We start from the raw sequence: 22,171 nt of genomic DNA, 5'->3' as shown, positions 1-22,171 counted from the left end.
TGGCGGCGAGGTCACCGAGCCCTTACTTTGGTAGGGACAGCGACCTCCTGACACCACCGAGGTCCCCGAGACGTCCTCCAGTATCACCACGGCCATCATCTTCTTTACTGAAGCTGCAAAAGCTAGGGCTGGAACTAGGACCTTCGCGGTCGAGCTCTAGCCTACATGCGCATTCCTACGACAGTTCAATACAGACCACTCCTTCTGATCTCGACAAGCCTCTACCATTAGAACCACCAGAGATTCAGAGTAGAGCATCAAGTGTGTACAGCATGGAAACGACCATTTCGAACATCATAGATATGTATGGTGGGCACCGTGTCGAGGAAGAAGCGCTGCTCCCAAACGCACACCGGTCACAAGCATATCGAGATACCGTTGCACCTCTAATGGCAAGGCAATATGGTGGTGCCCAATCGCCGACCCTCTTACCACTATTCATCAAACGCGAAAGCGGTGCCGAGTCGCCACCTCCGCTTCCTGGCTTTGAAGACGACAACGATGCCATGATCCTACCACCCATGCCATCTCCCAGCATATACCAAGACTTCTCTCCGCCAGCATCGCCTGATATTCCCGATATGCCTCCTATGTCTTCCTCGAACCGCGCTCGGTCACCAAGTATATATCCACAGCCGCCACCGCTATCGCCAGCGGGCAGCAAGAACGGTGCTCCAAGCTTTGTAGATTTTGCCCGGAATCTGCCTCACAGGGGAAACGATATTGTGTCGCCGATGTCATCTAATGGATCCGAAGAACATCATCGGCAGCTTGCTCTGGACTCTCTCGCACCTCCATCGCCGCAAGACTCCCCCGACGTCCATCCGGTAGCAGTTGAAGGTGATGACAGCTATCTTCCAGGTCCAATATCTGGCACAATTACACAAATTGTCGTTATGGACATGATAGCACCGCTTCAAGAGCTCGAGCATGTGAGCCACACCGTCTCACCTGATGAGAATGCTGGGGGAGCGCCAAGGCCCGTCAGCGCAAACAGCTTCGAGGATTTCTTAGAACACGGTGCAAGGCGATTGCAGTCTCAGACACCTTCGCTGGGTGCATCGCAGGTATCAGGCCTGGCGACACAAGGCTTTTTGGGTGCTCAGCGCTTCACCGAGGAAGAAAAGCAGCAGATCTTGAGTCACGCGTCAGGAAAATACCCTGGCAATGGATCACTCCCGGATGCCTTGAAAGCGCGGATGAGCACCCGATCAAGCATGTCTCAGCGCGCCGGATCTCTAATGCGTGCCTTGTCTACGCGTAAAGGAGCCGCGGGCGCTGGTTCGATACATCGTCGAGGAGCCAGCGAAGCAGCCGCAACCGGCGAATATGTGCCAGGTCGGAAGAAACTCGCCATACAACCAACTTCTTACCAACTTTACGGCGAAGCTGCATGGGCCAAAGACGACAAGAAGAAGCGGACTAAGAACAAGCGAACGAGCAAAGAGTCTAACAAATCGGAAGATGGGCAGAAGATGGGCTTGTGGGAAGGTGCAAGACACAGGTTAACCAGGACTGCTTCGGAGAAGAGGCGTGAGAAGTTGAAAAGCAGTATCAAGCTGGTCGGTCCGACGCATATCTCGCAAAGAAAGAATGCTCAGCAGGATCTGATGCGCTGGTGACACGATCAGAGATCGTCAGAGATTATTAGTGTTAAGCGTATGCAAGGCACCGAAGACTGCAGGTGCAGGTGAAGTTGGCAATCCCTGCGAACCCCGGTCCCCACGTACTGTACCCCTAAAAGTGCTCTCTCATCCGCCGCGCGTTCGACTCCAAGTGCAACCCACCCCGCACGAGCTCCAGCTGCGCCTGACATAGGCCATGCATGACTTGTTGGAGGTGCTGGGCAACATCGTGCTTGATGTGACCATCTGCCCTCGCTATACTTTGTTCCTTACCTCCTGAGTATCTATAGTCCTCTCCTGATCACAATGGGGGGCGAAAATAGCTCGAGAACTGCTCCCATGTCGTCCTCTTACCCCAAGTTGGCCGTCAAACCGGTGGGGCAGCAGATCCAGAGCATCTACACCGACCGTCTGCGACAGTTCACCGACGGCGGTCAGTATTACAACGAAGGCCTCAGGGCTAAGTTCTACCATGATTCCGTCGGCGATGCCGACCACGTCAAGCTCTCGGTTTGGTCCGCTCCAAATCTCTCTCGTCCTACCTTCGACGAAGCTACCTCCCACTCCTTCAAGCCTACTCACGTTGGAGAATCCTTTGGGCCATCATGGTCGACACACTGGTTCAAAATTCGTCTGACCGTTCCGAAATCTATGGTAAAAGGCGAACATCTGGAGTTTCGCTGGGACTCGAGCAGTGAGGGCATGGTCTGGACCGAGGACGGCCATCCACTGCAGGGCCTGACCGGTAATGGCGAACGTGTTGAGTGGATCATACCCGAGAAATGGAGAGATGGTAAAGAACATGTTTTCTACATTGAGATCGCCTGTAACGGCATGTTTGGCAACGCGCCAGGCGGTGACTCGATCCAGCCTCCCGACCCGAACAAATACTTTACCCTTCGAGAGGCCCGTATCGTTGACGTCAACCTCGCGGCTCGAGGTCTGTACGTCGATTTCTGGATCATAGGCGATGCCGCTCGGGAATTCCCCAATGACGGCTGGGAGAAGCATAAGGCTTTGCAGGTGTGCAACAAGATCATGGACACGTTCATCGCTGGCAACGGCTCAAACGAGTCAATACTCGAAGGCCGCAAGATCGCGCAGGAGTACATCGGCAAGCATGTAGATTCAGCTAAGGTCTATGGCACGGAGAATGACAGCATCGTCTATGCTATCGGCCACTGCCACATTGACACCTGCTGGTTGTGGCCTTGGGCTGAAACAAAGCGCAAAGTCGCTCGAAGCTGGTCGAACCAGTGTGACCTGATGGACAGATACCCAGAACATCGCTTCGCCGTCAGCCAGGCTCAGCAGTATAAGTGGCTGAAGATGTATTATCCTTTTGTCTTTGACAGGGTCAAGGAGAAGGTCAAGAAGGGCACGTTCCAGCCTATAGGTGGCAGCTGGGTTGAGCACGACACTAATATGCCCAGCGGTGAGTCCTTGGTTCGGCAGTTCTTGTACGGCCAACGCTTCTTTGAGAGCCATTTTGGCGAACGCTGCCGGACATTCTGGCTACCGGACACCTTTGGGTACTCGTCTCAACTACCACAGATTTGCCGACTGGCTGGAATGAAGCGATTCTTCACCCAGAAACTCAGCTGGAACAATATCAACAACTTCCCTCATACGACGTTCAATTGGGTCAGCTTGGACGGCAGCCAGGTTATCTGCCACATGGCACCCAGTGAGACTTATACCGCTGAAGCTCATTTTGGAGACGTAAGGCGGAGCGTCACCCAACACAAGAGCATGGATCAAGACAACACATCCTTGTTGGTATTTGGGAAGGGCGATGGTGGTGGTGGTCCGACCTGGGAGATGCTGGAGAAGCTGCGACGCTGTCGTGGCATAAGCGACACTACCGGTCTTCTGCCGAGAGTCAAGATGGGCAACTCGGTAGAGGATTTCTTCGACCAAATAGAGAAGAAGATCGAGAAGGGCACCGACCTGGTGACATGGTATGGCGAGCTCTACTTCGAGCTGCACCGTGGCACATATACCACTCAAGCCAACAACAAGAAGCACAACCGCAAGCAAGAGATCATGCTCAGAGACATTGAGTATTTGGCGACTCTTGCTAGCTTGAAGAGCAAGAGCTACAAATACCCTAAAAAGGAGATTGATGAGATCTGGGAGAATGTCTTGCTCTGCCAATTCCATGACTGCTTGCCAGGTAGTTCGATTGAGATGTGCTATGATGACTCTGACGAGTTGTACGCACACAACTACAAGCTTGGGAGGAAGGTCAAGGAAGAGGCATTGTCGGTGCTTGGGCTCTCTGAGAATCTCAAGCCACGGGCGAAGCTAGCCGCAGTCAACACGTTGGCATGGCCCAGAACAGAACTCGTCAAGATACCTGAAGCCTGCGCTGATTCGAGTCAGAGTCACTACACATTGGTAAGCGGAGGTCCTGGCCTGGCGAAGACGCATGCTGCATCAATCTTGAAATCGGAAGCATGCATTGAGGAAAAGAGCAAAGGCGTGTTTGTACTTTCCAACAAGCACTTCCGCGTCGAGGTGGAGAAGGGCTGCGTGACCTCCCTTTATGACCTGCGCGCAGACCGTGAGGTCATAGCTAAAGGTGGCAAGGGCAATCAGCTGGTCATATTCGACGACAAGCCTTTGTACTGGCAAGCTTGGGACGTTGAGGTCTTCCATCTTGACTCCCGCAAGGAGCTGGAATCTGAGGCAACTGAGATCGCCGAACAGGGCCCGTACCGCGTCAGCGTCATCACCAAGACTCAAGTAAGCGATAAGAGTTGGATCAAAACCACCATCAGTCTCGATGCGTCGGATAGTGATGACCTGCCTAGCTTTGTGAGTATCGCTGCCGAGGTTGAATGGCACGAGGACAAGAAGTTCCTCAAGGTCGAATGGCCCGTGGACGTGGTCAACACTGAGGCGAGCTACGAAACGCAGTACGGCATCGTCCGCCGACCTACTCACTACAATACAAGGTAAGTCCTTCTGAATCTAGCTTGAGACGCGTGAACTAATCGATGCTAGCTGGGACATGGCCAAGTTCGAGGTGTGCTGCCACAAGTTCGCCGATCTTTCCGAAGCAAACTATGGTGTATCTGTTCTGAATGACTCCAAGTACGGCTTTGCAACTTGCGGTAACCTAATGCGCCTGTCGCTGCTTCGTGCACCCAAGGCTCCTGATGCGCATGCTGACATGGGCCACCACCACATTGAGTGGGCTGTCCTGCCACACATTGGATCACTGGGCAGTGAAACAGTCCGAGCCGCTCATAACTTCAATAACCCAATGAAGCTTGTCGCTCTTGCAGCAGATAAGGTTGAGGAAGACTCATTCGCGGCAGTCTCCCTCGAGGGCAGCAAGGCCCTGGTACTAGACGCAATCAAGCGGGGTGAAGACGATGAAGATGTGTCCCGCGGAGAGCTTACGAAACGCAAGGGACAGAGTGTGATTTTGAGAATTTACGAGAGCACAGGTGGTAAGAGCAGGGGCACCATCCGCACTACATTGCCGGTCAAGAAAGTGTACAAGACCAATGTGCTAGAGGACGACGAGGAGGAGCTCAAGGTGTACGGGAAGGGCAAGATTGATATCGAGCTGCGGCCGTTCGAGGTCGGTACCTACAGGCTCCAGCTGTAAGTCGACTACGCCTTGTGAACGGCGAAGGGCATCACAGAAATGGCAGCAGGGTGGTGGCTAACAGGCTGGTGGCATCATCCTTGGTCCAGGGGAAAAGATGTCTGGCATAGCACTGGATTAGGCATCAATACAGAACCTCATCTACAGTCCACAGGCCTGTCTAGTGCTAGTATCGTGAGCTCATTCGCAGATGACAACATCAACGGTATACCAGGAATGTCGCACGATGTACAAAATATCCTGTGCATTCGATTCGTATCCCCATACAAAATTGTCAGGGGCGGCGAACAGGTGGTTGCGCCCAAGCCTAATTTCGGAGGCTACAGGGTGTCAGGGTCCAATACGAGGCGTCGATGGACAACACTTTGACTTCTGTTTACTCTACCGCTCCGACACTTTTGATAACATCCTAATTAACTCATTTCCTGTTCGTTCACGCGTCCATTTCGACACACCAGCATCGCGATTGCGACTTGAATTAACGCGTCGATGCGCGACTCACGTCTGACATATTGTCCACGCTCCTAATGCCGTTCTGACGCACGACTGCTCCCAGCCTTTACGCTTACGATCTAATTCCATAATGGCGCAGTCAAACCTTAAGATTGGTGACGCCGTCACCGTGCCAGGCGACATGTTTGGCACCGTCAAATTCATCGGACGCGTCGCCAACAAGAAAGGCACTTTCGCCGGAGTTCAACTTGCCACGGAGTTTGCGCCGCGGGGCAAGAATTCAGGAGATGTCGAGGGCAAACAATACTTCACAACCACCATACCCGGCTCAGGTATCTTCCTGCCGGTGGAAAAGGCTGTCAAGAGGCCTCCAATACCTAATGCGAACGGCGGCTCTGCCTTACGTACCCCTGGCACTCCTACGAGACTGTCGTCCTTCAATGTTGGAGGCCGCACGCCCGGCACGACAAGCAAACCCAACTTCAGTCAGTCAGTCAACGCTGCTGGGAACTTCAATGCTATGCGCGCCGGTGCGGCGAGTCCGGGTCTCAAGCCACCCATGCGTCGAGAGTCCCTACCACGTCCACAGAGCCCTTTACGCAAATCGGCATCTCCGGTTAAGACGGGGCTCGCTACCCCAAAGTCGCGCCCAGGTGCGCCCGGACTTGCAAGAAGCCAAGTAGGAGGGCCAGGAGGATATCGAAGCGCAGGTCCAAAACCCTCGCTGGGTGGTGGTAATAAGTTCAGCCAGAGCCTACGCGCGGCGTCCATGGCCTCGACCTTGACCACACAGTCCGAAGACTCACTTGGTCCAGAGCCAAGTTTCGATGAAGTGCCAGAAGAGGAGGCTGAAGACACGCCCACGCCTACGCCTAGCGGAGCGGCAAAGCAGCCAGGAGAGGCGCAGCCAGACCGCCTACATCAAGAAGAAAAGGCTCACTTGCAAAAGATGCTCGACGAGAAGGATCGCGCGTTACGGGAACAGAACAACAGTATAGCGGAGATGGAACGCAACCTCACCGAGCTACAAAAACTGGTGCCAGGGCTATCTGACGGCTTTTCACCTGCGCCCCGATCAAGGATGCAGCAAGATATCGAGGACGAAGATCTGCCGCGTGATGTTGCCGCCCTACGTGGGGCATTGCGCGAGAAGAACGAGAAAATCAAGCTGCTCACGGCAGAGTTCGATAATAATCGCGCAGACTTTCGCTCAACGATCGATACTCTGGAAATGGCGTCGACAGAAACAGAACGCGTGTACGAAAAACGCGTTGACGAGCTGCTGGAAGAGGTGCGCCACTTACAAGACCGTAGCGAGGATGTTGATAGCGTTGCACAGCAGCTGAGACAGCTTGAGGAGCTTGTCCAGGAGCTCGAGGAAGGATTGGAAGATGCCCGGCGCGGAGAGGCAGAAGCTCGAGGCGAGGTGGAGTTTCTACGGGGGGAAGTCGAGCGCAGTCGCAGTGAGCTCAGGCGCGAACGGGAGCGGAAAAGGACTGAAGAACAGCTGAACGGGTATGGCAACAGCGAGAGCGGTCCCAACTATGACCAGGAACGACTCGACGAGATGAACAGCCAGCTCGACAGTAAGGATGATGAAATCCGGGGTCTCAAGGCCATCATCCGCACTCTGCAGACCACCGAAGCCGCCATTCCGAAGGCGAATGGAGTCAAAACCGCCCTTCCGAGGAATGAGTCTGGCGACCTCCGCGATGGGGATGGCAACCATCTCAGTATGCAACAGCAGATCCACGACCTTGAGGCACTCTTGCAACAGAAAACGGCACATCAAGAAGAGCTCGAGAACGAAGTGACCAAGCTCAGAAACTCGGTTCAATTCGGCAAATTTCCCATGACTGGGCATACGGCTTTCGGTCTTCGCAGTGGCGGCAATGGCTACAATAGCAGACCGAATTCCGGGTACGCAGACAACAAGGACAAGGACAAGCACGTCAGCACTGGCACGCAGGGCAGTCAGAAGACGGTCGTGCTCAGTCCGAAGATTGGGGAGCATGGCAGCGGCAACCAATGGCACGATGCGGACGAGGAAACAGGAAGCCCAAGCCGTGGCGGCCGCGGGGGCGAAGATCAGGATGCACTAGGCCACAAGCGCCAGGTGTCTGATACTGAGGTGCACAGTGAAGCATCAGAGTCATCGGCGACAGCGTGGTGCGAGATCTGCGAAGAGTCCGGGCACGATATCCTGTCGTGCAAGAACATGATGGGCTCCGGTGGTGCGGTGCAGGACGACAGGTCTCATATGCGCAACAAGCAGAGCGAGAGCATGCCTGCGCCGTTGATGAGCAGGAAGTCCACCAAGGACTCGGTACAGACAGTGACTGGAAATGGCGCGTCGAACGGTGACGGACGGGGAAACGGCGCCCTCGTCCACACATCGGCGCCATCCAGTCCACCCGATTCAGAACTGCCGCCGCCGCCGCCGCCTGCGAGAAATGACAGCGATGACAGCAAGCGGGAGCTGAAGATGCCCATTGAGGGCACCGGCGCGCAGGCTGGTATGTGGGCTGGAAAGAGCACGGGAGTGATCGATCCTGACAAGTGGTGTGCGTTGTGCGAACGGGATGGGCACGAGAGCGTGGACTGTCCGATTGAAGATGCGTTCTAGGAGAGGCAAGGACGGACGATACATGGTGGCAGATGGGGCAGCAGGTGGTAGAGCGCTGTGACCTTACCTCTGGAGAAAGGGCTGTCTTGGGAAGATGTCCTTGCGACGTCGACCGACGAATTCAATGTGGACGTGAGCTGAAAGCACTGCGATTGGCGGTGCTTAGCCAGCAAGGACTCTTTGCTTCCCTGGAGGAAGCAACCACAAGGGATCGCCTCACAGCCGCGAAAGTCTCCTTGTGCCGCCGGCAAGCATCGCGGCTGGACAATGAAGCAAGGAACATGGCGTCCTGGACGACGAAACAGTGTGAACGGCCGGTGGGGCTCATATGCTCTTCGTGACGTCAACCTGACGGGTAAAATGGACTTTCAACCCCCTATGTACATCACTTAATTATACGTAGTACTTAAAACTTCTATACATATCACTTAATCAGTATTAATGCCGTGTTCGTAGCCTTACCGTACGAACCGGCGTACGTGCTTTGATTCAGCCAGCATAGCGGTATATCTATATCTGTCAGCTAGCCACCGTGTTTGCATACGTACGTCGTACGAGGTTTTTCCTCGCAACCCAACAGGCAGCAAGTCTTGGTCGGTGGCAGCGTAGTAATCCACCACGACGCTTAGTCGCAAGGGCATACAGTATGCCTAATCAGGCTCGTCAAGAGATTATACGAGCGGCCGTACTACGCCCAGCCCAAGATTATCCACCACAGAATTTCGTTACGCAGTGTGCAGTAGATAAATAGATGCTACGCTGCTCACCTATTGTTGTTTCCAACAGCTCTCCCACTGCCCACCCGCGCGAATATTCTTGATCAGCCTCGAGTTCTACTGGTCACTTACGACGTTGCCATGGCCGCCACCGACGGAGAGGAAGGTGGTCAGCACCTCCTCCTGAACTACTTTGTACTAGCGGTAAGTGGCTCCCCTTCGTATGCCACGGACTTCGCGTTCCGGGGGGGTCCTTCTTTGCTGCTTTGTAGTCTCTGGTTCCCGCTGTCAGGACAGGGGAGTTGGAAGAGACGGCTTGCAGTCCGACGGGAACAAGTGCTGCAACCTCTGCTCTCCCTCCCTCCCAGGCGCTCTGCCCTCAGCCTTGGACTTCCCAACGACCTCCTTCGAATCCCCGAAACCCGTGACTGACTCAAACGTTCCACAGACGGCCGTACTCATGTTCGGTGCCTACATTTCCCTGGTTTTCCAGCCCGCCATGAGCCGCGACAGTTACCGGCCGACATCCCAGCCTCAATTCACCGACCTGGCCGCACGCACTCTCGGCGCCTGGTTCATGGTTTGTGGGCTTGTACGCTTTGCAACGTGGTGGAACTGGGGGGACATGGATGCCGGGTTTCGCGGGTGGTATGATGCCACAATGCTGACTTTGGCGTCGCCGTTGTGGCATTATGGGGGGGAGTATTGGTTGTTTGGGACCTTGGCTAGGAGGCATATGATTATATCGTACTCTATCGATGGCCTGGGCTTGGTGTATATGCTGTGGGTTAGGTCGGACGTGCTAGAGAGATAGAAGGGGAGTCCATGACGGCCAGAGAGGGACGCGAAGAGGTGGTCTGGAGGGTCATCCGAGTCGAAGCTATCAGCACGATTGTTGTTCCAGTGAGCGGCGGCGAGTTGGCTAGTCCGGTGAATGTAGACGCCTTTCAAGCTGAACTCTTCATTGGCCTTGTTGATGCGCCTTCGACGGCCTCACGAGTGCTGAACAGCCTATGCGCTTTTGCCGCCTTGTTATCACCAGACACACTCGAGTCAACTAAAGCTCATTAATAGTGAAGAGCTGGCCGTGATGAAGGCAACATACAAGAGTACTACCTACCTGGTGAGTAGTAGATGGTTAGTAGAGGTAGGCCTTCCCCAAGCGTTGGAGTCTTGGCATCAAAGTTGCTGCGGAGAAGAGAGAAGCCTCGCTGCGGCAAGAAACTTTTTTTATCCATCACTTCTGCGCTTCATTCCCCGAGCACAGACACTCGTAAGGCAACGATGTCAGTGCAATTGGGCAATTCAACACCTCACACTCTGCCAGATACACCATCATCGTCAAAATCAAAGAAACGCAAACATGAGGGTAAGGACGAGCGATCATCTGACAAGAAGAAGCGAAAGCACGACCGGGCAACCCAGAGTACCGATGCGACTGCGGCGCCTGCGCTAGAGGTCGAGGACTCACATTCTAGTTCTAAGACGCCAAAGAAGAGGAAGGGAAAAGAGACTCCGTCTGCCGCAAAGGATGAGGAAGCGTCCGCAGCTGTCGCAACTCACAATGCGGCGGCAGCGGAAGCTGTTAACGAAGCTGAGGATGCTGCCCGAACACCTCGCACCGAGAAACAGAAAAGGAAATCCAAGAAGGACAAATCGATATCTTTGGAAGAAACTCCGGTGAAAGACAGTACACACAACGCAACAGAAGATGAGCCCGCTTCTGAGTTCGCTACACCCCATCAGGAAGTCGAGTCGCAGTCTCGCTCAAACAAAAAGGACAAGAAGGAAAAGAAGAAAAAGAAATCGAAGTCCAAAGACACGACGGAGCACACCAGCGATGAGCCATCAGTAGTCACCGCCAACGGCATTGCTGCTGCGCCTGTTCTTGCGGGCGATAATAGCGACATCGAACTTCTGGACGCCCCTCCCCTCTCCACAGCCACACCGGTCACCAGTACTGACATCCCATCCGACACCATCACGGTCCTGGACCCCGATCTCCTCTCCTCCATAAAACCCTCGCCATTCTACTCCACGCGCCTGTCCCTCCTCCTCTCCCTCCCCGCCATCGCCCACTCTCCCAGCTCAGCGCTCTCCTCCTTGCTCGCAACGCACATCACGCCCCTCCTCTTAAACTACTTCGCGCCCGCACGTGGCGTCGTTCTCGCCTTCTCCGATCCCGTCCTCAGTGCCCGAGCCGGCGACGGGCTAGGCGCGCCACTCACCACGCCTTCAGCGACGAGCGCAGCGGTGCGAAACGTCCATAACGCGTACGACGTCCTCGCAAAGACGGCAGACGAGTTTGGAGCCTCCTGGGCCTGGCTCACGGTCACACTGCTGGTATTCTGCCCCGAGCACAACGACGAGCTCGCGGGCTGGGCCAATGTGGTCAGCGAGGGTTTCGTGGGCGTCATCGCATACAATTACTTCCAGGCCGGCATCGGCAAGGCCAGGGTACCCAAGGGCTGGCAGTGGATGGGCGCGACGGGCTCGCAGCATCAACGCAAGAAAGCGAAGAAGGGACGCTTGGGCGACGGAGTCGTGCCGAGCCAGGACAATGATGCGGACGACCCTCCGGCCAGCATGCAATCTGGACCGGTCTATGGCACGAGGACGGACGATGATGCAGGATACTTTGTCGATGAGAAGGGCGAGAAAGTACCCGACGTACTGAAGTTCCGCGTCGTGGACACGGACATGGCGCCGGCGCACGAGGCAAGCGGCGGCAGCAGCTGGTCGTTGCAGATCGACGGGACGTTACTCGATGAAGAGGCAGAGCAACGGCTGTTGGAAGAGGAGAAGGACAAATTTGAGCGGCAGCAGCAGAGCAGGGGGCGGTCACGGGCGGCGGCCGCAGGAGGTGATGCGGTCATGATGAGTGGTGGGCTGGCGAGGAGTCGGCACGGCAGTGTCATGTCTTCGATTGCGGGGGGCCCTTGAAGATTAGAGAGACCAAAAAATACCCAAGCGCAATAATTGATGACGATGATTTGTGGATTGACGAAGAAAGACAGCTTTCTCTACAGGTTGACTTTCAGCACGTCCTGCCCTCCCTGAATCTCCTTCTTGCTGATCATCTCTCCGCGACGCATCAGCTCGGCAACCTTGACCATGACCGGGTCGGTCGCCATCGTAGCCACGGCTACGACAGTGTCGCCTTTGCAGTAGTAGGCGGCAAACTTGCTGTTCTCTGGCTCGCCGGTCAAAACCACGTCGTCCCATCCGTTGGGTGTCGAGCCGCAGTATCTCAGCTGGGCGCCGAGGGCGGACCAGAATACGGGGATGAATGGCTTGGGCTTGCTGCCGGGCTGAGCGAGCTGTTGGCCGACACTGCGGCCCATGTTCTGCGCGACGTTCCAGTGCTCGATGCGGACGGGTGTGTTGTTGCCGCTGGGGCCGTTGTAGGGATAGGTTGCGATGTCACCGATCGCCCACGCGTCTGAGACGCCTTTGACCTTGAAGCTCTCGTCGACGGAGAGACTGCCGTCTTTCTCGAGGTGGACTTCCTTGTTGTCCTTGAGATACTGGGTTGCTGGCTTGACGCCTACACCTAGAATGACGAGGTCGGCTTCGATTTCCGTGCCATCCTTGAGCTTGACTGCTTTCACGGAACCAGAGCCACTTGCTGAGTCGACCGAAGCACCCATGTGGAAGTTGGCGCCGTTTTTCTCCAGCATCTTCTGGAAGATTTGGCCGACCTGCTTGCCCATCACACGCTCAAGGGGTGCGTCTTCCATGCCAACAAGCGTGACAGTGTTCTCCTTGGCGAGTGCGTTGGCGACTTCCATACCAATAAATGAGGTGCCGATGACCACGATTTTCTTGCCTTTATCACCGACAGCGTTCATGATGTTCTGGACATCATCGACGTCTCGGAGGACGAAAATGTTAGATAGATCTTTGAAACCAGGTAATGGCAGTCCATTCGGGGTACCGCCAGTCGCAAGGATCAACTTGGTGTAGGAGTACGACTTGCCAGACTCAGTCTTGACAGTCTTGCCACTGAAATCAACGCCGGCGCAGACCTCCTTGGCGAAGTCAATCGAGCCATCAGCGTACCACTCTGGTGGGTTCAGGTACAACTTGGTCTCATCGGTAATGAGGGCCTTGGAGAGCTTGGTGCGATCAATAGGATAGCCTTTTTGTCCGACGACAGTAACCTTGCCCTTAAATCCGAGTTCTCGTAGCTTGAGGATGGCACCGAAAGCACCGCTGCCTCCTCCGACAATGACTACCTTCTCGTCTGACTGAGGGGTAGTTTTGATGTTGACTGTTCTCTTGCCGCCCTTAATATCGGCCTCTTTACCCTTGATGTAAACTCCTCCATCTTTCTCGAAGACATCAAACTTGTTCAGTGCGTGAGGTGCGGGTGCATCTTCGACATCACCGGTGGACACATTGAAACACGCTCCATGCCACGGGCAAGTCAAGCGACCATCCGGGCTCAGGACACCGTTTTTCAGAGGAGCTCCAAAGTGAGTGCAGTTGGCGTTCAAGGCGTGGATTTTATCTTGGACCTTGACAATAACGACCTTTCCCCCCTCAATGCCCTCCACCTCTGCTTCAACCTTGTCATAGTTATTGAGGTCGAGCTTCGACAGCTCCTTCAGTTTCCACTCTTGAGCCATGATGTTCGAGGACGCCGAGAAATTTCGGACAAGTAGCCGGTTCGTAGGTTTGCAAGACTGCGAAGATAATGATCGAATAGAGGCACAGCGAGAAGCGAAGATAGAGCGGAGAGCGGGCGGGGAGAACATAAACGGACGACTTTCAAGGCCAGACCCAGGAATGAAGCACTCGTTGAGCAAGTCTCAGGATATTAACGGCCACGGTGGATATCACAATATACCAAGTCTCACCACTGGTGAGGCAATGATAGCGTGTACCGCGTCACCATTTCTGCTGACAAGGCGATGATGCATTGCGGCTTCTGCGCGGGTCAGTTGGAGTTACAGAGTACCCCGAAACGTCATCGTCTTAGTCCACTCGGCAGCAGCCGTGATCTCCCCGCCAATCACCGAACGTACATTAGAAACTCGAGCTTGTAGTGTTGTGGTGTACAAGGCCGTGGTCGTGACCCCAACATGGACGAATTTGTGAATCAGGAGGACCCGCCCGCGCCGCCCGCCGCCCGCCCCCGCGAGCCGCCCGCCGCTTGCTCCTGTTCTATTGACAACACTATTGCAGCTGCTCAGCCTGAGTAGATGAAGCAAGAGCGAGGCCACCCATAGGCCCCGACGGCTTGCAGCTCGCGTAATCTTCGGCCACTGGAATTGGTAATCGTCAGGCAGCCCATATTCCTCAGTAGGGGTTGAAGTCGCCCACAACATTGCGGTAGATCCATAGTAGCTGTACAGAATCTTAGGTACGACCGCGTTCTACTCAAGCATCGACGCGAGTTGGAAAGATGAATTGTCTGCCATAACAGAGATCCTCAGGTACCGCCCCACCGGAGTGTATCAACGGAGCCCCTGACCCCCTCAGCCTCGCCTGCCCATCATGGCCCATACCCAGGACATCTCCATTGCCCACACAGTCACCAAACTCCACGATGCTGCCACTCCCTCTCAGCCACCAATCCTCCTCGTCTTCATCAACGGTCTCATGCTCCCCCGTGCCCTCTGGCAGCCCACCCTCTCCCTCCTGCCACCACTCCTCGCCAACTCCCCCACATCAATTTACGCCCTAACCTACGACCGCTACGGCCAAGGCGAATCCCGCAAACCTTCCCCTTGGAAAGCCGAACAGCACGACCTCTCCGCCGCCGCCGCCGAGCTCGAATCCCTCCTCTGCAAAACCTTTACCACACACCCAGATCTGACCCCCACCTCCCGCCATCCAACCCTAATCCTCATCTCCCACAGCATCGGCGTCCCCCTCGCCCGCCTCCACAACGCCACGACCGCCCATCCAGCCACCGCGCACCTCTTCCTCGACAGCAACATCTCCAACACCGACTTCGTCTCAATTTTCCCTGATCCGGACGCGGCAGACTTCGATCCCGCCACTCTCCCCGAGGGTACCACCATCGACGACCTACGCGGCCTACGAGAGCGCACCAAGGCCATGTTCCACCCGTCAGTACCAAATCCAGAGGGGCTCAATCGCTCGACGGTCTCGGCGCTGGTGCCGCATGCCGACCAGCCGAAGCTGCGAGGCCCTATTGGGGGTGGTGAGGAAGGAGAAAGGGGGGCTTGGTTGACGGTGGTTGGGCATGATCCCGTGGCGTTTGCGGAGGAAGGGCTGAGGTTACAGGGAACGCCGGTGGCGCTGAATTATGCGTATATGCAGCCGGTGTGGGATGCGTATAATGAAGGGTTGGTGAAGCTCGTGGAGGAGGGGAGGGCAAAGGGGGTGGTGATCGCTAAGGGGGCAGGGCATTTCGTGCAGAGGGATAATCCGACATGCGTAGCGGAGGAGATTGTTGATTTGGTAAACAAGGTTATTGGGAAGGACTGATACGTCCCGAAGGTCTGCTGCTGTTGAGGAAGCACCTTGTAGACCAGATACCTAGCCGCGAATATCCAATCACCACATGTCGTGTTGCTCACGTACTGAAACCTTGTGTTTCCTTACCCACGGTATCGCCGTCGTCCCCATCAGTCTCGTCTTCGCTTACGATCTTGTTCGACACTGCCTCGGCCTCCGCTACAGCTCGACGCTCATCCTTCATTCTTCCCGTCCTTCAGACCAAGCGCTAGCTGTGGCTGGAGTCTCAGCAAGGTCGGTGGGGAATTTGTTGCCCTTTCTGTTGTCCCTAAGGTCTCCTGTGATGATGTTTCTGCCGTCACCAGTTTGGTAGATGGATTCTCGCTCGACAGGTTGAGCCAGGTAGTCTTCATCCCCTGGCTCAGGTCTGTCGACGATCATACGCTCCTGGGCTTTCTTGCGGTAGTGTGTAATTTGAGCATGGTGAGGAGCGTCTTTCGTACCGAGAACGTAGCAACCCCGCGCGTCATCCCAATCCTTGCCGTTGTACCGTGTGAAACCCAACATTGGTTTGTCAATCTCCGTGCGTTGTGCAGCTGCTACACTTCGTGGACGTTGTACCATCGCCAGGCTACTTTGCTCTCGACTCCCATCGTTGGGCTCCTGTTCAAACATTCGCTCCCCTAGATCTTCTGCATAGCGGTTCCCAAGCCGTCCACACAACTCGCAAGGATCTGCAGGCGAGGGAGCACTTCCACCCATAAGTCTGGACAGCACTTCTTCCTTATTCTCGAGTGTGCTTGTGGTCTGCGCTAATGCATGGCGGAGGCCTTTGTTCTCATTGCTCAGAGCCTTGTTCTCATCGCGGATGATCTGTAGGCTCTTGTCGTGGTAGCGTGCCAGAGCTGCTGCCTTCTCATCGAAACGAGCTTTGATTCTGGCGATGTTATCCGCGGCAGCAGAATGCTTTCCCTGTTGCAGGAGCTTTGTAGTGCCTTCCAATGTCACGTGGTTGGGCTTGAGATCATACTGGCTGCTGGGAGCTGGCATGTTTGCTGATACAGCCTGAGTCTCGCCGCGTGGAGGAGGAGGTGGAGGTGGAAGTGGAAGTGGAGCAATGGGAGGAACTTGGTCGTCTTTGCGTTGGCTAGTGGCAGGAAAGTCACCCCGGCTTATCAGTTGCCCTTTATCATCTTTGCGATCCGAAGCCACGATTTTGATGCTGATGTGTGGGCAAAATCGCAAGACAAGTTGAGTTAGTTGGAAATTTGACACTCTCGCGCGAACACAGCCTTGCTGGAGCGCAGGAATGTTAAAGAGGGTATTTCGTATGTCACAAGAAGCCGATACAGCTGGATGAGCAAACATGGTGACAAAGTTAGCATTGTGCAGCTCAAGGACAACTGATTGTGGCGAACGACGTTGTTGTAAGAGTCTGCGAAATATAGAGCAGCCGCGACGGAACAAACACAAAAAAAGAAATTGAAAACCTGTGAGTGATGGCAAGAAATGAAAACTGCACATGAAGTATGGTCTATTCACTACTTCACATTAACTCCTAGAGCTCTACTAGCTCCACCATTTCTCCTTCTCCCCATCCTTTGTCATCGTCGCCACTCTTTCCCTCAGCTGCCTGTTGTTCTCCTCCGCCTCTTTCAACTTTCTCCTCAATTTCTCCATCTCCTTCGCCGCGCTAGCCTTCGCCTCGGCCGCCTGCTTCTTCTCCTTCGCCAACTCTTCCTCTTTGTCCGCCAACTCTTGGCTTGCAAGCACGATGCGTGCTCGCAACTGCTCTTTCTCGTCGCCGGGAAAGAGCACGACAAGAGTTGACGGAGTTGGAGGCAGAGTGGCCAACCCAGCCGCAAGGGGATAAAATCGAGGCATAACGCCAGTGAAGCCATGAGGCGTGGCAGGTGACGTGGAGCGTGGATTGACTGGATCAACGTTTTCACCATGGCTGCTGACACCTCGCTCATTCACTACCTCATCCTCGGTAAGTGAAGGCAGCCTCGAGTGAAGGCTAAGAGTAGAACGAGCCCGTCTTGGATTGCGACCTTCTTTTTCATCCAGTCTCTCGCGCCAAGATCTCATCAAGGAAGCATGCGGTCTCTGAGGCTGCTGGTATGTTGTGCTTGAAGGAGTACCTGCCATGTCGGCTGAGTTGCTTCGTCTTGGAAGTGGCATTCTATGAGGCCTCGAAAGCAGCCGATTGGCGGCGGGAAGGAATGGTGTAGTTGGTCTCGAAGGATACCGAGGCGGCGAATGTGTGATGGGTGATGGTGGTCTAGACCCTAGTAACGGAGCAGCTGCGACTGATATTGATGCTGTGAGCGCACGAGATGGTGAGCGAATTACTGCAGCTACTTTGGGCAGAGCACGCGCCGGTAGAGGTTGCAGTATGTGGTCTTGTCGTCTGGACTTGCCCGAGCTTTCGTCGAACGTGCTTCCTGTACCCGGTTTATCTGGATGTGGGTTGGTCTCATGGAGTCCTTTCTGCAGATCCCCGCCGTCGCAAATTGAAGGCCCAGTGTGGGGAGAGTCGTCTTGGGTGGAAGGATCGGTGTCGGGAATGGCTGGGCTGCGAAAGGTCTCAGTATGGTAGTGGAGGGTGGGACGCTGTTGGGATCGGTTCCTGTTCAGCGCTGGGATAGGCTCTTGTACTGAGGTCTCGTTTCGTAGTTCCGATGTCTGAGAATGTGCTCCAGAATAATTCAGGTCGTCATCAAGCCGACTTCGTCTGAGAGAATTCTCCCTGGGTGCGAGCTTTGCTGGAGCCCAATTTTGAACTAAGTCAGGGTTTTGGTTCGAGAAAGCCATCTTCACTGGGATCCAGAGGATTAAGGCTCATACAATTTTGATGTTGCTCGATGTGTCTCTGCGGTGATGGCATTGGGAAGAGGTTGTTGTCGCGGAGGGTTGGACGTGGCCCTAGGTAGCTGCCAAGACGTAGGTAGTGAATGGGAACACTTTGTGTCTATGTTTCTGCCTACTGCAGCATGCCATCTGTCACTCACTGACCCAAACTAAGTCTACCAAGCTTGGGACAGTATATGTTCATATAATACACGGCTCAAGTCCGAGCACAAATTGTGCGTATTCAATTGGTTACCGAAGCCGGTGGTATGGACACACCGTGCCCATGGGCATACATTTGCCACCGTTATCGAAATTCCGAGCACTATAAAAGAGGTTTATTGTCCGTTCCACAACAGTCGCCGATACTATGTCGACAATGTGTTTGCTCCATGGTCACCCTACTGAGAACCCGATCGAAGCCCCTGACCAGGAGAGCCTGGTCACGTGACTCCACATCTTATAGGTCCTCGTGTCTAGCATACTATGCGTGTCAAGGTACAGGAGCTCAAGGGCAAAATTGATCAGATTCATCTCAGCTTTGGCCAGGAACAAATTGCGAATTGCAAAGCTTGGCTAAGTCCCGATGGTAACGTTCAGACGCGTATCGTTCTACTACCTTGCCATGACTGCTGATCGTACTAGCAAAGCAGCCGAGAAGCAAGATGATGTGGAAAGCACGCAGAACCCTAAAGTCATGGCGGAAAGCATCGGAGCTTGCATCGAGAAATGTGCGCTACCGGAGAGCTTGAAGGACCTTCTTCAGTGAGAGTCTTGCGCATCACTGCAACCAGAAACGGGTGAAACATGCCACCTCTGGCCGTCACAGAGGGTGTAGCTGCTATGCCCATGATTGTCAATCCAGCCGCAACAGCACATTTCAGTTTACCTCCTTTCGACCGTCCCAGACCCTCCCTCACCCAAAGATACCGCCCATCCTCCTGCGCCACTAAACAAGGGAACACATCACCCGCTGAAGAGTGCCTCCCAAGCTATAAAAAACACTCCCCAGACACTCCACCTCCACATACCGCCCGTTTTCAACTCCCATACAAAAGCCAGAACCACATCTAAAGTTCCGTCCCCAAAGAACCACAACCACGACCATTTCCAAGCCCCAATTTCTGAGCTTTTAAATCAATTGAGCCCACAACTCTAGACCTCACCACCACCACAAAATGCCACAACCCTACTACGACTACTCATCCGCCTCCCAAAAACACCCACTCATCGCCAACTGCTCCACCAGCTCCTGCTCCAGCTCAGACGAGCCCTCAACGTATACGTACAACCCATCATCATCTTCGCCGTCTCCTCCACCAGCCACCACAAACCGCTATGAGGTGAATATCACGGTGCACCGACCTGTGCTTGCGGTGCCAGTGACGGTGCCTGTGGTACCAGCGGCTAGAGTTATGCGCTTCTGCCGAGGCCCACCGGCGCCGACGGGGGGGTCCTGTGTTTGGCGGTTGCGATGAATGCGTTTCGAGAGAATCTGCAGGGCTGGAAGGATGCGAGAAGGGAGGGAGGAATAGGCAGCCGAACTGGCCGGTAAGATTGGGAGGATTACGAATAGGCCAAGTGTGCATACATGTAGACGCCGAATGCCAGTTGGGTGCTTGGGAATTGTACTAGTACGAGATCGTCAGCTATATACCTGGTAATGTAGCTGGTATGTCAACTTGAGGAGCGCAGCACATAAGAACGCAACCCGTCTAACGCCAATATGTCCCCTCCTCCCTGCTCCCATCCCATGCAGAAGCAAGCAGCGCTTAGTGAGTGTGTGTTATCTATGGTCGGAACCGGCCATGACGTAAGTGAGAGTCGTGTCTGCGACCTGCCTTTACCTACCCTGCCCAATGCAAGTACGCAATTGTAAATGCGAACACTTCGAACGCGTCTACCGTGATTTCCATCTCCAACAGCCGTTCACCAGCTCTTCTCCCACACGTCGAAAAACACGAACCGCCGCACCTTTCCGGCTCGATCTCGCATGCTTTCGTTTCCGCACCTGTCGCCTCCCCCCCCGGCTTGCATCTCCACCGCTGAGATCCTTTCCCACCTCATTTCCACCGATCATTTCTCAAGCGTTCAACAATGGCTCTCGCTCGCGATCTTCACTGACCACCGCGCCCTCTTGTCTGACGCTGCGATCCTGTGCGAACAGACCGGGCGCCGACACAACAGCCGAACCCAGGAATAGAACGCCCATAATCACGAATGCGAAGATCCACTGGAAGGCGATGACCTTTGTCGCTAGCTGGGAAAGTGCGAGAGCTGTAGATTTCCACCTCCGTCAGCAAACGTGGCCTTTCTTGTCGTTGCGAGGAAGAGGGGGCATGAAAGTGTATGATAGATGGACGTAAAGCGGGGAAAGGAAGAGACTCACAAAGACTCAGAATGGCAAATGCCACGCCCATAGTCCAGTCCTTGAAGACAACGAGGAAGAACCCGCCAAGGACGAGGATTCCCCAGATAACAATGTTGGCGAGGATGCGCGCGGGCAGGCTGTGGGCGTGCACGGCGGCGGCACCGTCCCACAGGATCGCGACGTAGTTCCAAGCGTAGGGGAAGCTGACCACAGGGGCGTGAATCCAGAGCGGGGTGCCTGAGTGGCGGAAATACAGGGAGGTGAGGTTGAAGAGGTTGGCGATGAGGATCACCTCGCCGGGCCAGAAGTGGCCGCGCGTCCAGCACATGATGAAGCCGAATTGCATGAGGTTGTTCTGTTTGGGATGGTCAGTGAGGAGATCACAGGAGGAACAAAAAGGAGTGCTGCTGACAAGGATATAGTGGCTTCCGACATTGGCGCTGCTGTTCAGGTAGGTCGTGTCCGAGCTCCACAGGAAGCGGATGTAGTTCAGTTGGAAGATCAAGGTGACGACCCAGTAGATGCTCGTGACAATGGCGTTCAGGGAGAAGGGCGTGGCGTACATGTGGTTCATCTCCCAGATTTTGCGGTTGTGGTGCGTGCCATCGCCCGGGCGGCGGAAGGTGTACAGAGCTCCTGTCACGACGAGTAGAAGCCAGGAGATGATGGTTAGGATCTTGTACGCGTACAAGTTCCGGGACGTGAACTCGGAGCGCTTGGCGAACGGGTTATCTATGTGACATCATAGGCGGTCAGCAATGTGCTGGAGGAATTGTAGTGATGGGGGACCTCAGCGTGGTACATGCTGGGTAATGCTGGAAGACCGTGAACGGTGGGGAACGGGGAAGAACGAACAGTCTGAGACTGCCATTGTGGCGGTCTGTGGAGGGATGTGTTCTGGTCGATGTGAGTCCTGCAACCTCAGTACGTCTGTCTATCTATCAGTCGTTCAGATTGGGTTCTTTCTCTTCGGGCAGTCGTTTCCCTCAGGCAATAACTACAGAAGAACGGATTGAGGGTTGGAGAAGGTGCAAAGAGGGGCTTTCACGTCGCTCAGCTTTTTGGCAGAAAGAATGATCGTTGGGAATAGCGGGTTCTGTGCCACTCTCTCCACCTCGTTCGCTTGGCCCGATGAATAAATAGTTGGTCCCTCGTGATCAACTTTCTGGGGAACAGACGCCTGTCACATGAAACGGGGGGCGGAGCTTAGCTTGGTTCTCTGCAACGTGAGAGCGCTGTGATGCAAGTGGTCGTGAGGCGTCGAAGGGCCCGACCAATCCCATCTCACGCCTCTCCGATGTTTGCGGGGGTCACCGCCATGAGAATGGAGAAGATCTACGGGTCCGTACCAACTTGGCCTCCACATACAAACAGGCGCCAGCCAAAAATGCTGGCTTGCAGCTCGTAAGCCGCGATCTTTTTAGCAGAGGAGTGCCAGTGTAGTAGCCTGGCGAGGACAATGGGTCAGATATG

At 54.8% G+C, this 22,171-nt stretch overlaps 9 protein-coding genes across 9 annotated transcripts; 5 read left to right on the top strand and 4 right to left on the bottom strand.

The window, feature by feature from the left end:
* Positions 1-272: 272 nt before the first annotated feature.
* Positions 273-1,622, top strand: HMPREF1541_02069 (uncharacterized protein; the record flags this gene model as incomplete). Its single annotated transcript, XM_008716425.1, has 1 exon — positions 273-1,622. The coding sequence occupies one exon, from the start codon at positions 273-275 to the stop codon at positions 1,620-1,622; it is 1,350 nt and encodes a 449-aa protein (XP_008714647.1).
* A 309-nt stretch (positions 1,623-1,931) lies between these two features.
* On the top strand, positions 1,932-5,247 carry HMPREF1541_02068 (uncharacterized protein; the record flags this gene model as incomplete). Its single annotated transcript, XM_008716424.1, has 2 exons — positions 1,932-4,585; positions 4,635-5,247. 2 exons carry the CDS (start codon positions 1,932-1,934, stop codon positions 5,245-5,247), a joined length of 3,267 nt encoding a protein of 1,088 aa, XP_008714646.1.
* A 583-nt stretch (positions 5,248-5,830) lies between these two features.
* Positions 5,831-8,326, top strand: HMPREF1541_02067 (uncharacterized protein; the record flags this gene model as incomplete). Its single annotated transcript, XM_008716423.1, has 1 exon — positions 5,831-8,326. The coding sequence occupies one exon, from the start codon at positions 5,831-5,833 to the stop codon at positions 8,324-8,326; it is 2,496 nt and encodes an 831-aa protein (XP_008714645.1).
* Positions 8,327-10,326: 2,000 nt separating this feature from the next.
* Positions 10,327-11,985, top strand: HMPREF1541_02066 (uncharacterized protein; the record flags this gene model as incomplete). Its single annotated transcript, XM_008716422.1, has 1 exon — positions 10,327-11,985. The coding sequence occupies one exon, from the start codon at positions 10,327-10,329 to the stop codon at positions 11,983-11,985; it is 1,659 nt and encodes a 552-aa protein (XP_008714644.1).
* Positions 11,986-12,065: 80 nt separating this feature from the next.
* Positions 12,066-13,673, bottom strand: HMPREF1541_02065 (uncharacterized protein; the record flags this gene model as incomplete). Its single annotated transcript, XM_008716421.1, has 1 exon — positions 12,066-13,673. One exon carries the CDS (start codon positions 13,671-13,673, stop codon positions 12,066-12,068), a length of 1,608 nt encoding a protein of 535 aa, XP_008714643.1.
* An 871-nt stretch (positions 13,674-14,544) lies between these two features.
* Positions 14,545-15,504, top strand: HMPREF1541_02064 (uncharacterized protein; the record flags this gene model as incomplete). The annotated part of the gene is made up of 1 exon (XM_008716420.1): positions 14,545-15,504. The coding sequence occupies one exon, from the start codon at positions 14,545-14,547 to the stop codon at positions 15,502-15,504; it is 960 nt and encodes a 319-aa protein (XP_008714642.1).
* Positions 15,505-15,714: 210 nt separating this feature from the next.
* On the bottom strand, positions 15,715-16,524 carry HMPREF1541_02063 (uncharacterized protein; the record flags this gene model as incomplete). Its single annotated transcript, XM_008716419.1, has 1 exon — positions 15,715-16,524. The coding sequence occupies one exon, from the start codon at positions 16,522-16,524 to the stop codon at positions 15,715-15,717; it is 810 nt and encodes a 269-aa protein (XP_008714641.1).
* Positions 16,525-17,043: 519 nt separating this feature from the next.
* Positions 17,044-17,625, bottom strand: HMPREF1541_02062 (uncharacterized protein; the record flags this gene model as incomplete). The annotated part of the gene is made up of 1 exon (XM_008716418.1): positions 17,044-17,625. The coding sequence occupies one exon, from the start codon at positions 17,623-17,625 to the stop codon at positions 17,044-17,046; it is 582 nt and encodes a 193-aa protein (XP_008714640.1).
* Positions 17,626-20,410: 2,785 nt separating this feature from the next.
* Positions 20,411-21,569, bottom strand: HMPREF1541_02061 (uncharacterized protein; the record flags this gene model as incomplete). The annotated part of the gene is made up of 4 exons (XM_008716417.1): positions 20,411-20,604; positions 20,717-21,053; positions 21,111-21,430; positions 21,554-21,569. 4 exons carry the CDS (start codon positions 21,567-21,569, stop codon positions 20,411-20,413), a joined length of 867 nt encoding a protein of 288 aa, XP_008714639.1.
* Positions 21,570-22,171: the final 602 nt, after the last annotated feature.

The sequence above is a fragment of the Cyphellophora europaea genome (assembly GCF_000365145.1).
Source record: "Cyphellophora europaea CBS 101466 unplaced genomic scaffold supercont1.2, whole genome shotgun sequence".
NCBI lineage: Eukaryota > Fungi > Ascomycota > Eurotiomycetes > Chaetothyriales > Cyphellophoraceae > Cyphellophora > Cyphellophora europaea.
The sequence above is the reverse complement of the archived record's forward strand: the minus strand, read 5'-3'. Positions and strand labels throughout refer to the sequence as shown.